A 13,066-nucleotide genomic window follows, 5' to 3' on the forward strand; every position below is an offset into this window, starting at 1 on the left:
AGTATAGAAAACGCAATTCCAAGATGGCTACTGCCCCTCTTGGCTTGCCCATTGCTGGCTAAATTTAAAAGCATTGTCAAAGCTGATAGCTGTGAGTAGAGAGTGAAGTATGAGAGCAGAAGAGCAGAGAGAGCGACCCACCAGTACTCATTGTCTGAAGGGAGGAGGGAGTGAGGAATATCGAGTCAGTGTATGGAGGAGGGGACCGGAGAATGATTAAGAAATTGGGATACCGATGAGTGGCCAAGTGAAAGGTGGACAATTATGCGATAGAGAACTGGAGCAAGCATTCTGTATGAGGGCTGTGGGGTGGGGGGGGGGGAATCAAAAATATTTCCCTATTGCCAGCAGTGGAAGTATGCACGTAACCAATCATAAATAAGAAAAACGTAAGAGTTCCAGGGGCAAGCACAAGACTAATGAAGAAAGCCATCAGATCAGAAGCATGGAATTGTAATAGACACGAAAGCAATGCTATGAGGTGCAAGGTGCAGACCCAAAGCACGCTATTTGTTATGGTATTGGCTACAGTGCTGTCTTTATCAGACAAATACAGCTAAAAGGATAGTCCTTAAACAGCTGTGATGTTCTAAAAAAAAATTATTTACATTTTTAGGACGTTGCCATTTTTTACCAACAGTTTGTTGCATGCCCTCACCTTTTCATTTTGACTTTTAAAGTACAGTTAGTAAAGTTAGGTTTTCTTCATGTACAATGTTCATTAATTTGATAATGGTTCTGATGTCAGGACTGTGCCGTTTGCTAATATTAGTGTGACGTTAGGATTACTTCAAAGAATGTATGACATCCGAGAGAAAAGGCAAGTGTCCTATTCTTTCTTAGGTGCAAATATCTATTTTATTAACAAAGGAATGTCCTACCTTAAAATTAAACCTTTATTATGATGTTGCAAACCTTGACAGACAATCAGTGATATTTATGCCTTGTGTGTGGCTTATCCAGAACCACTTGGAGAGCGACTTTATTCAGAGACCAAAGTATTTTTGGAAAATCATGTCCAGCACTTGTACCAGGTAAGGCATTCATATTTGAATATGTTGTACCTATTGCAATCCGTCAAAGTCTTTTTGCAATATTGAATGTAATGTGTTGGCGCATGTACAGATTCTGGCTTAATTTTCAATAGGTTAACCATTTTTTCGTAATCTTCGTAGTACTCCAGATGGGATATTGTTCTTTTTATCTTCTAAGTTGATGTTGTTTAGCTGTTCCATTTTTTACAGACATTGATGCTACTTGGTGTCAATTTAAGGACAGAGTAGGGTGTGTAGGCCAGTTACCTCTAACCTCAGTTAGTGTTGTTCAATTTTGAAATAGTCATAGTCCTTAATGACCTGTTCCTTTCGTAACATTGGATCTGACTTGAGCCATCCTGATGTTTATTGACAAAAAGCGAACAGTAGGACAGAATTGGTCTCTGACATTCAAGCTAGTTATTAACTTTCACTAGTCACTCTTTTATTGTACCGTTGTTTTAAAATTCAGTAAAAATAGTTCATCTGCCAAGAGTAGCAATTCACAGGTATATTGGAACCAACCTACACCGGACTGCCGAGCCCCAATCAGGGCGAAACCTGTCTTGGTTTGCTTGTGTTCCAGTTCAGGGACGACCTGGCGTGGCTGATCCTGTTGGAGCAGGGTAAAGACTGATTTGCATATGGCTGGGTCCAAACTGAGTTGGCATGCTCGGAAATAGAAGAGTGAGTTGGAGTGCTTCCCTGAGCGATTGCCAGTAGTTAGACTTCCTGCAAGCATTACACCCATCTCTTTTTGTGTGTTTGGTGTACCACCCTAAGTAGCAGGCATAGGCCAAGACATGGGTCTTAAGCTCTCTGTGCCACTGAAACCAGGATACACTCGACTGATAAGCCCTGATCAGGGTGAAACCGGTCTTGAGTTGCTTGTGTTCTGGTTCATGGAGGTCCTCGCCTGGCAGATCAGGCTAGATTGTTCCTGTTGGAGCGTAATCAAGTCTGATTTGCTTGTGGCTGCGTCCAAACTGAGGTGGCATTGTGGGCAAAAAAACAATGAGTTGGAATACTGAGTGATTACCAGTGATTAGACCTATTGCAAGCATTCGCCCATCACCTTTGATGTGTTTACTCAACGAGTTATCCTTTTAGGTTGCTTTACGCACAGTTGGTTTCCAGTGGGTTTGCAGCCGGATTCCAGGCTAAGTCTGTATCTCTCACATTTTGATACGGGTCATCAAATAGTCTCTGTATCCTTTTCCGATCATCTGCTCAATGAGGCATTGCCACTGGGGGATGCAGGAGTATGTCTGCGAGGGTCCACAACTGAGGCTTGGTATACCCTAGCATTCTTCATCCTGGTCAGGGCCAGTAATTTTGCTGCACCTGCTTTGCTAGGTTTTACAACTGATATGATTATTGCCAACCAGCTGCTAACTTCTAGGCCATTGCTAATCAACACTTAGCCAAGAGCATTATACAGTTTTGTGAATTCCTTCCCTCTGTTTCTCATTCCTTCATCCGTAATTAGCCCAGTAAGTGTGCTGTGCCCAAGAACCACAGGGAAGTCCTGTTTGTTTATATTGATGCAACTGCTTCCACTTTTCAATTTTCTGCATCAAGGAATGACCTCTATTCTAAAGAGTCAAGTGCTGATGTTTTGTAGATGTTGGTAGTCCATTCATATTGGCAATAGGATAAGGAGAGCCTTTGGTGATTTCCTGACTCAATAGTTTTGTCTGACTTTTCATGTTTCTAATAGGAGTGATCTCCATGCGTTGGCTGATGCCACCTAGAATGAGCTTCCTTCCCTCCTGATTTTCTAAACCTTAAATTTAGTAGGTGAAGGTATCTACTTACTGAATGCTTTTGTATGTTAGTATGGTTGGAATTTCTGCTGGGGAAACCAAGGCCATTTGAAATTTATTGCACACTGATGAACTTTTTTAAAGTAAATTCTTTCCTGGTTAGGGAAGCAGTGTTTCTTTTACTGCTCTTGTTCTTTTAAGTTTCTATATTCTCTGGAGAGGAGCTGGGTCCCTGAGTCATTCAGTATGTCTCATCTGCTGCCTATCTGGTAGGGTGGATGTGTGGTCAAGATTTAATAGTATCTCTTAAAACTGAAATTTGCTCTCTTGCAATCTTCATTCTTTTTGTCCTTGCTGATTACCAATTGACCAGCCACGCCAGCAGTCTGCCTACATGTGAACTTCAGGTATTGTTGAGATCTAATACCGGAATTCGATTATGCACAGGGTTTCGAGTTTTTAATATGCCCAGTGACGTAACCTAGTCCCTAACAGCCCCTGCGGTGCCGGGGGGGGGGGGGGGGGGGGGGGGGTGGCGCGCTCTAGGGTGCCCCTCCGCACAGTACCCTGGCCTGAGACCTAATGACTGACTCCAAGGGGGAGGGGGGCAGGAGGACAGGAGGAATCCATGTACTTGGCAGCCCCCAACCCTTTAAGTTTTGTTACGTCACTGTATATGCCTATCCCAAACTCCTTGAGTTCTCCCTTAGCTCTAGGGCCAGATTGGAATAGCCCCACCATACCTGTAATTGATTATTCTAAGTTGCCCTCTCTACCTGCCATTGTTTATCACACTCAGTCAGACAAAGCAAGTAGCTGCTACAGGGTCACAGCCATGGAGGCAGGTCTTTTTCACCCCTGTTGACCTGGGGTTCGTCCTACTATGACTGCAAAATGGGCCAAAGACATCTATGTTTGCACTTCTCTGTGATAGAGATGGCGAGCAGTGACAGACTTCTCAGGGAGGTTACTGTGTGTGTGTAGGTGTACAACAGGCTCAGCACTCCGGAGTAACAGCATGATTGTACAGGTCAGCGCTTATCTTTGTTAAAAAATAAGTATTGAATCCACATTAGAACTCAGTACTACATGCTACATAAATGGCAACAGTTACTCGAAGTCTCTTGTGCGGGACATCTGAGCCCCACATACAATGGTCCCCCCAACCACCCGTCACCCACCACTCACCCCATGTCTAGTTGACAATAGCAAGTCAAAGGGGAAAGGTTTGGGTCCTGTGTCTGTACTGGCTTGGACCACTCAAATCTACTAAACAAAAAAGATGCCAGACAGATTTTATTTTTTCATTTTATGTTCCCACTCAGTCAAAATGTACTGGAGGGTAATCTATTTTATTTTAGTTTTTTTTTTTGTTGATTTTTTGAAAAAGCGTTCATCACATTAAAAATATATGTCATCAGAAATAGTCATCAAACAGTGAAAAAATTACATAAAAACAACAGATGTGCAATTCTGTGCAATGGTAAACTGTACAAGTGCTCAAAAGAAATATGTGTAAATTAATACAGACAACACGAAACAATACACAATCATATAACTAATGATACATTCTCATTAGGAACCAGTCCTTTCTGTTGGATAAGAAAGACAAGCGGGCCTCAAATTACAGGTGAAAAAAAAAAAAGAAAAAAAACTAAAATAGATTACCCTCCAGTACATTTTGACTGAGTGGGAACATAAAATGAAACAATAAAATCTGTCTGGCATCTTTTTTGTTTAGTAGTTGACAATAGCAGGCACACATTTCTCACTCATGGTTTGTCTCCCCCACAGTTGGGGTTCACAGTAGACCTCATTCTGGTCTCCCACTTATCAGTCTTGCTCATCACGTGGTAGGGGAAGATGCACCGGCCACAAGTGGCTACCGCTTCTGAGCAGACGCAAGCCATGCAGAGGTGTACGGAGGCAGTGGGAGACATTAGGCGTCCCTCTCATCCACACAAGGCACTGGATGGGCCCGCAGCCCAACTGGGTGATTTGTCGATTCTGTATGCAATCTGCTAATAACCACAGACACACTGATGGCAGCTGAAATGCTTCAAGGCACTTTAGTGCAGCAGCAGATGCTCCATTCGATTTGGTGCACTTCCAATCAGTATACCTGCAGCCATAAAGTCACCGCGGCACACAGTGGCAAGTGCCTTGATGCAGTAGTTTTACTTTTCATGACATAGTCCATGGGACTTGCCACAATACAAGTCTGTTTGTTGCACACTTTGAGGCATGTGCCAAGGCTGCAACAACCTGGTCCAAAGGACGACCTGCTTGAGCACACTTCATCAGTGCAATGAATCCTTCAAATCAGCAATGCTGCTTGGCTTATTAGCTCGTAACATGCCAGTCACACTAACATGAATCGTCATGTGTACACACAACACTGACTTCAACTGCCCTTGCCCACACTAGTAGTTCACTCCTGCAGATTTGGCTAGCTTACCCCCCCCCCCCGCCCCAACCCCCCTTTACTGGCAGGATCCTCTAAGTCTTCAAGCAGGTAACACATTTTCTTTCAGGTCAGACCCTAGGTGATTTCTCCTCACCTCTTGGCAGTGGGATGTCAGGAAGACACTAGCCTTGGTTGCGTGCTAGTCCTTTAGGTACTCTGTGGATGACCCCCCTCCTTAGCCTAAGGCGCTTAAAAATGGAACAACAGGTTTGTCAGCACTTCTCGCTCGTATATAGTAGCAAACAGGAGATGTGTAGTTTCAGTCTGCACGTTCATAACCAGTTTGGATTGGTTCTTCTTTTATGTGTCCATCTCAGACTGCTTTCCAGTCTCATCTTTTGTCTAAAATCATGCTCCTCATAGCAGGGTCATCTCAAGGTTGGAGTACCCACAACGGAGGCACAAAGATGTGTGGATATCACAGGAACACTCACATTGATCAGAAGGAGACACAAAGGGCTATTTAGGCAAAGGGCTATTTACGCCCCCCCCCCACACACACAAAAGGAATCTTCACACTGACAACAAATATTGCAGTCCCATCCTATATCCCTACCACCCACAAAATGGCAGAATTTAGGTAGACTAATCAACAGCTCTCAGGAACTAAAGATCCCATTGAATTTCTAAGGGGAGCTTGTCCCCTCTTAACCAACTTCATTGGTCCCTTTTTAACAGTCTCAGGAATACATTTCCACTGTCTCTGAAAGTAACCTCATCTCCCTCTTTTGCACATGAACAGGCATAGGGCTTCCAAAATAGAACCCACAAAGCTCCTTCGCTCTGGTTTACTCAGATCATATTAGACAAATGTCATTGGGTGACATGTTTAGGTGACCTTAATTATTCAAAAATATGAAGACTGTGATATCAGTGGCTAAATGCATGTTAATTGTTTCAGTGAATTGTTTTAATTATAACTGTCTTTTAGTGAAGATATAAAAGTGAAGTGGAACCTTTTTGCTGTTTGATTTTCATTGGTATTTAAGGAGATCCTGCAATCCCTAGAGAACGCACCGATCCCAAAACATGTGTCGGCAGTGATGTGCTGCTAATGAAATATCCTAATGATCATCAATTAATAAGACGTTCTAACTTTCATTTTCTTGGGCTTTATGAGCTCCAGTGTGGCGTGGACCGTTTCCTCAGTCTCTGTTTGCAGGTTGTATGCAGTGTTCTATTTGGAATTATTTTTGAGAGGTATTTACCTTGCAGCTCAACAGTAATTGGGCAATACCAATCAAACTATAAAGTGTGTGGATGATGCTCTATAGTGGATTGCCTAACCAAGAACAAATATCAATGTGTTGTATCACTGCGACTGGTATTGTTAAAAATTATTATAGGATGACCGCAATTTATTTACAAAAAACATAAATGTAAAGCAGTGTTCACAGATTCATATATTACGAATACGTTTATGCTTATCAAAGTGCTTGTTTTTTCATGTTACTAGAGAGTACTGAATTCTGAAGAGCAAGTATTGGTTATGTATCACCGATATTGGGAAGAATATAGTCGAGGAGCAGACTATATGGACTGCTTATACAGGTACTGTAAAAACCAGATAACCATAATTCTATATGAGACTGAATCTTAAATGTATGTATAGTAAAGGAGAGATTAGCGGTTCATAATTGAGTGAATGGATGCAACTATGGATTTAGGTTATCTACGTCTTTACATGCATATTTAGTTTTGAATGGTCACTTGTTTTAACCACTTTTATATCTACTGTAAGAATAGCTTTTGTTATGTGTCATTTTCACTTTAATTATTAGTCCTATGAAAACATTCGGTTTGCCATTTTCTCAAGGGTCCACAGCTTCAGGGGCACCCTAGCACTCTATAATGAAGTGCTAGAATTTACTTCTAACAGGGCTGGGGGTACATGGCGTACAGCAGAATATTGCCCTCACTAGGCCCCCTTGACTGTGCGGTATAATGTGGATGAGCAGTTGAGGCCTAGCTTAGAGATGGAGTAGTGCAAGTCTTGGTAGAGAACAACACAATTACCACTCAGTGGAAATACAAATGTCACTGTTCAAAATATACAATGTTTTAATGATGGTAGAAGAATAAATACATATATTTATATTACAAATACAATTTCTAACGATGGAAGGTAAACAGCATGATAAACGTACAATTAATTTAACAGTACGGCAGTCAAACCATGTTCTCTGGCTACAAAAACATATACACAGTTTGTGATCACTAATTAAAGGCTAATTTTGGCTCGGCGCTGCAACAAAAAGCATGCAGCAACAATAAGCATGCAGCAACAGTGTAGTTAGGGAAATGTTCCTAAAGGTGGGTGATCTTCACAATCAATACATAATCGTAGTCTCCAGCACACACTGATCATGCAATATAGAGAATCATAGTTCTGCCGGAATTAACTTCCTGTTTTTGATATCTGCTGTTTGCAGTATTGATGTTTGAAATCACTTCAGACAACACAGAAATAGAGCACTCTAAACAAAACCTAAGCCAATGGGAAATGATGACTTTGTAGCTAGGATTTTGAGTAATGGGGAGAAGAGTTGGCCTAACGGCTAGGGTGGTCGACCTTGAATCTGGGGAACTGGGTTCGAGTCTCGGCAATCCTGTAATTCTGGGCAAATCACTTAATCTCCCGTGCCTAACACAAATTAATGTGTTCTCATGTAATGCAACTGGTGCTATGTAAAGCACTCTGATAACCATTTTGGGTCAGGTTCGCGCTATATAAAATTCTGTAAAATAAAGAAAATTAAAAAATTTACAAAAAAATGCATTTACTGGTTCCATGGATGTCAGTCTACTCTCTGATGTATGCTTAGTGGTGTTGGTTACTGAAATAGGGATACTGTGACACCTTACGGGTCTTAAAGACTCCAGGTCAGCTGCTCCTCCCGTAGGAGGAACCCCAATCCATGATAATGGGGGGGAGCACAATCTGACTTGAAGAAAAAAGCAGCCCTCCGCTCCTCATTCTGAAAGCACCAGGAGCAGATGGTTACATGAAGTTCCAGATGGAGACGTATGCAACAAGGCAGCGGGAGGCTCCAAGCGTAGGTGCTTATGTTGAGTTAATCAGGCAAAGACTCACTTTCTTTTAGTCATAGTCCTTGCCTTTCTCTGTTTCAAAGGCTCTTAGTTTCTCTTCTCAGATCAGAGCCTGGCATTGTACCTTCCACAAAATGCAGTGCATTGGTCTTTCACCACATTTTGACAACCAGGCATCCTTTTCTTGTTTTGGATACTGATTATTGTTTCCGGGTAGTACTGGAAACAAAGAACGTAAGAAAAAGTAATGGAGTCTGGGTTTGTCCTCTGGGCAGCAGCCATTCTGCATCTTGCAACCATCAATCTTACATTATTAGATGTTTGTGAATAGCTACAAGTAACCCTAATGATGTGTGCACTTACGGTTCTCGTAAAGTGTTTAACATGCACACACATGATAATTATGATCGGAATTGCAAGAAATTACGCTGGTAATGTTTGTGAGCATCCCAAAATGTTGTATTTTAGAATATTATCTACAGAAATGTAATCTCTTCTAGAGCCTCCTAAATATTATTTGCAAAAATATTGTACTAGTGAGTGTAGATGTTCTATTATTATTTCCAGTGAGGCACAGTAGGCTTTGCCAGTTGTTCTTCCATTGGTGTCACCTTTGGCAGTACCTGCTCCGGATCAGGTTTCGGCTACATCTCCAATTTTCGGATCCATTTCCAACTAGAGTTTCCCTGTGTTATGCTATAATATAATCGTGGTACTACCAATTGTGGAGGAACGCTCTTCTGATTCCTCTGCTTCTAGGCCAATACTTGAGGAGGATGACTGCTATTTTTGGGTCTGACTGATGTACAAGGGATTCAACCTAGTCAGACATGATGATGAAGCAACATATAACTTGTTTCACCTTTATGATACTGATGCTGGGTTACATTTAAACTTGTAGAATGCCAGTGGCCTTAATACATCTGCAGAGTGCAGAGTTTATCCTAGATTATCTTTTGCCCCCACCAAAGAAAATGCCTTTTCACCAGTTGTAGTTAGGACCGCAGAAGTTTGAATCTGGACCTTGTACTTCAGAGCCCCTATTGCAACTTAACAAGGCTCTGATTGGACGGATTATAGCAGCTTGGTCTAAACCACTTTCTGTGCTAGCAGTTAATTGTTGCATTGCTAAGCGCCATAGTCCAGCCCACGGTGATCTAAGTTCTTAACTCTGCATTCTATTGCGAGCAGCCTTGTGGTACAGGCCTCCACTTTCAAGTTAAATCGTAACTCATTTTCTGCAACTGCAAAGGATAGGCGGCAAAAAAAATTATGTAATGGGTAGGAAAGTTTATTTTTTGGCAGTTATTGAATTCAGTTTGCTCTTTTGTGTGTAATAATCCCATGCTCTGTCACATGTTTTGTAATGTTTTACCTGTGTTGCCCAGAGACCTGCATTATGCCTTTGTCTAGACAGTCTAAGAAGGACAAGATTCATCTAAGCAAATTCTATGTTGTGACCTAGACACCATCTACCTAGTTGTTCTTGCAGTAGGCCCCAGTGACATTGTCAGGTGACAAGCCTGGATACAGTCAGACAGGTTTTCTGAAGATGTCCGGGCATCACTGATGGATATGCCCTTTGATGGGGCAAGACTTTCTGAAGACAAGGCAGAAGTGTCTTTGTAGAGTTTAAAAAACTGCAGGCATAGTGCTTGCTTTTCTATCCTCTTCTCTCCTATTCAGCTGGCATTACGTAAAGTTTAGCGGTTATTCCAAGGTGCTCACCTTTCACGAGTGGCAGCCGTCAAAGTCCATACAGCAACCAGCGCACATTTTCCGTAGCACTAGAGCCAGAGGCAGCATCAAAGGAAGAGGACAAGGACTGCTTTTCTCTTCCTCGTCTATAGCCAGTGCACTTTCGGTTTCCCTCAAGCAGGCATCTGTGACTGGTAGTGTGCCAAAAACAACACTACCTACGCTATTGGCACAAATTACTTTTGATCTGCTGGTCCTCTTTAATGTTCAAATTGGCAATTCACTCCTTTTTTCCACACCCCCTTTTTATATTGCCCCTATGTACATCTAGACATCCACAGACAATGACAGTATCCCCTCAAAGAGATTATGTTACTCATCAGAAGGAATGTCAAGTCTATACCAGAATCGAAATGTACTGTTACTTTCTTTGCTTCCTGGTCCCAAAAAAGGATTAGGGTTTTAGAATAATGTTTAATAACTGAACTTGTTCCTCTAGTAGGAGAAGTTCAAGATTAAAACTTTAGTTGTACTATCCTTGCACCATAAAGATTCGATAATGTCCCTGGCCCCCTCAACACATCTTATTATGCACCATTTGTACAGTCCTAGAAGAGGTATTTCTGTTCCGTGGTGGGGATCAGTCCACTTTCAGGTTACTGTCCCGACTTTTGGCCTTATCTCGATTCCTCTGATATTTTCACAACCCATTTATGCAGGCCAGGGATGCATGTATTTCCATACTGCAGTCACCTTCTGTTGAAGGCAGAATCACCTCAAAAAGTTTAGGCCCACTTACAGAAAACAATGTCATTGTTGTCCAACCTGGGGTTTTCCATAAACCAGTTTAGTCTCATCTACTGCCTTCTCTGCGAATGCCTTTTATCAAGGCAGTTTTGGACAGGGTCACCTCAAAGCCATTACCGCCTCTGCAGTGATCTGGGACATTCAGCCTATGATCCTGAAGTATCCGGCAGCAGATTCTAATGCAGCCTTGTTAGTTCAGAAGCTTCTTGGTATGTTGGCATCATGCTTCCTGCTGGTACCTCAAAGTTGGTGGCACATGTGGCCCTTTAGTGGAATCTGTATCTTCAGTGGGCCCCACATTGGGGAAGCACTAAAGGCAAGATCCATTTCTCCAACGAGGCAGCTCAGATACTCCAGTAGTGAGTGACCAACGCCAATCTGACCTGTGGCAGACTTCTTCTCTTTACCCTCTCCGGAAGTCACGGTGGGAACAGAGGTGTCACTCTTGGTTGGGGAGTTCCTCCGGAAAATATCGAAATCAGAGGGGACTGGTATCCTGTGGAGCAGCACAATCCTCTAAATCTACAAGAGCAGTGTACCATCAGCCTGGCTCTAATCAATGACAGGTTGATCCAGGTGCCGATGGACAACTGAGGCTCCATGTTCTACTTCAAAAAGCAGGGTGCCGTAGGGTCAGGGGCCACTCTGTCTGGAGGGTTTGACGTCGTGGCTGTATCTTCCACTTCTCCTGGTCTCCCTGATGATCAGTCATCTAGTGGAATCCCTCAACAGTCTGATAGATAAACTCAGCAGGTGTCATCTTACCGACCACGAGTAGCATCTGCAGCCAGAGGTATTACAGTTGGGTAGGATTTGTTTGCCACCACTTAAAACTCTTGCTGCCTATTTTTTCTTTTTTAGGGTCGCTGGGAGGTTCATCCAGTTTTCTGTGGGACCTCTGTCAGCTGTACCATTTTCTTTACTCTGCCTCTGATTCTACAGGTGATGAAGTAAGTCAGGTAAGAACAAGCACCGCTCATTCTGATTTCCCAGGATTAGTCTTCCATGGTCGATAATGCAAACTTCTGACTTTGAGCATATGCTCTCCACTTCATCTGCCTCTTTAGGAGGATCTCCTGTCCCAGCTGTACAGCATAGTTTTGCACACTAATCTCTGCAACATGCACCTCCAGATGTGCAGAACCAATATCTAAGTTTTTGTCTTCTGTTCGAAGTAGTTGATGTCATTTTGGCTTCTCACCTCTGTGGCAAGTTTATCTATATAGGCTGTTGGGCTAAATTTTCAACCTAGTTGGAAGAGAGGTAAGTAGACCCCCTACAGGCACAATAGTCTAAATGTTTTGTTGTTTGTGTTGTCTGTAGCTCGGCAAAGCTTGGCTTTAGGTACAGTAAACAGTTACTTATCAGTCCTTTAGGCCTTTCATTGTTTATCTGTTCAGCCCTCATAATTTAAGTCCCCCACTGTGGTGTGTCTTAAATGCCTTTCACGTGATTTCCCCGATAACTTGTTTGTAATGCCGTGGGGCCATATTTGAGTTGTGACCTTTTTCCGTCAAGCCTTTCTGTAGATGTACCTTGAGTTTTTTGACACGGAAAACTGGGTTTCTTTTTGACATCACCTCTGTATGTTTGTGTCCATAGTTACAGGCTGTGTCAGTTTAAACCCTATATGCTAACTTTTGTTCTTGATAAGCGGGTGCTTTGGGACCGTGAGTCCTTTCTACAATTATAGTGTCACTTTTCTTGGTGGAGAAATCCATCACGCTCCCTGTTTGTTGCGTTTCCTGGTGCGATGAAAGGAAAGGTGGTCCAGGCGGATTGTCCTCTGCATCAAACAGTTGTGCCTTGGTAGGGAAGGATCCTCTTGAAGGCCCTAGGCTCATTCCACCAGGGCAAAAGCTGGCAAGAAAGCCCTAGCTTGGGATGTTCTAAATTTGGACATTTGACAGGTGGCTAAATCTGTCCTTCCTTACACCAGAAACTACTGCATTGATTCTCAATTCTGCAAGATGAGTCATAATGCTCACTTAGTCCTGCAGGACTTCTTAGGATAAACCCACTCCTTAGACCCATCTCCACAGAATGAGGATTGCTTTTTTACTAATTCGCAAGGTGAGAAATAGATGATTAGAAGTATCCTTCTGAAGATTACTTTACTTGGCTTAATTGACTCTCTTTCTGGTGATTACTCTATTTAACCCCAGATTTCTTACTGCCTGTATACCTCCACTTTGTAGAGTGGAATTTCAGTGATAATAGGATCCCCAGTTCATGTTTTGCAC

The 13,066-nt window shown here is 42.5% G+C and overlaps 1 protein-coding gene across 1 annotated transcript in view; it reads left to right on the forward strand.

Moving 5' to 3' along the window:
* CUL2 (cullin 2) overlaps positions 1-13,066 on the forward strand; it is a 517,464-nt gene that overhangs the window by 80,646 nt on the left and 423,752 nt on the right. The window contains exons 3-4 of the mRNA XM_078663320.1: positions 932-1,034; positions 6,724-6,818. Of these exons, the coding sequence (XP_078519446.1) occupies positions 932-1,034; positions 6,724-6,818 (198 nt within the window). The remainder of the gene's footprint in view (positions 1-931; positions 1,035-6,723; positions 6,819-13,066) is intronic.

This window comes from Lissotriton helveticus, chromosome 10 (assembly GCF_964261635.1).
Source record: "Lissotriton helveticus chromosome 10, aLisHel1.1, whole genome shotgun sequence".
Classification (NCBI taxonomy): Eukaryota; Metazoa; Chordata; class Amphibia; order Caudata; family Salamandridae; genus Lissotriton; species Lissotriton helveticus.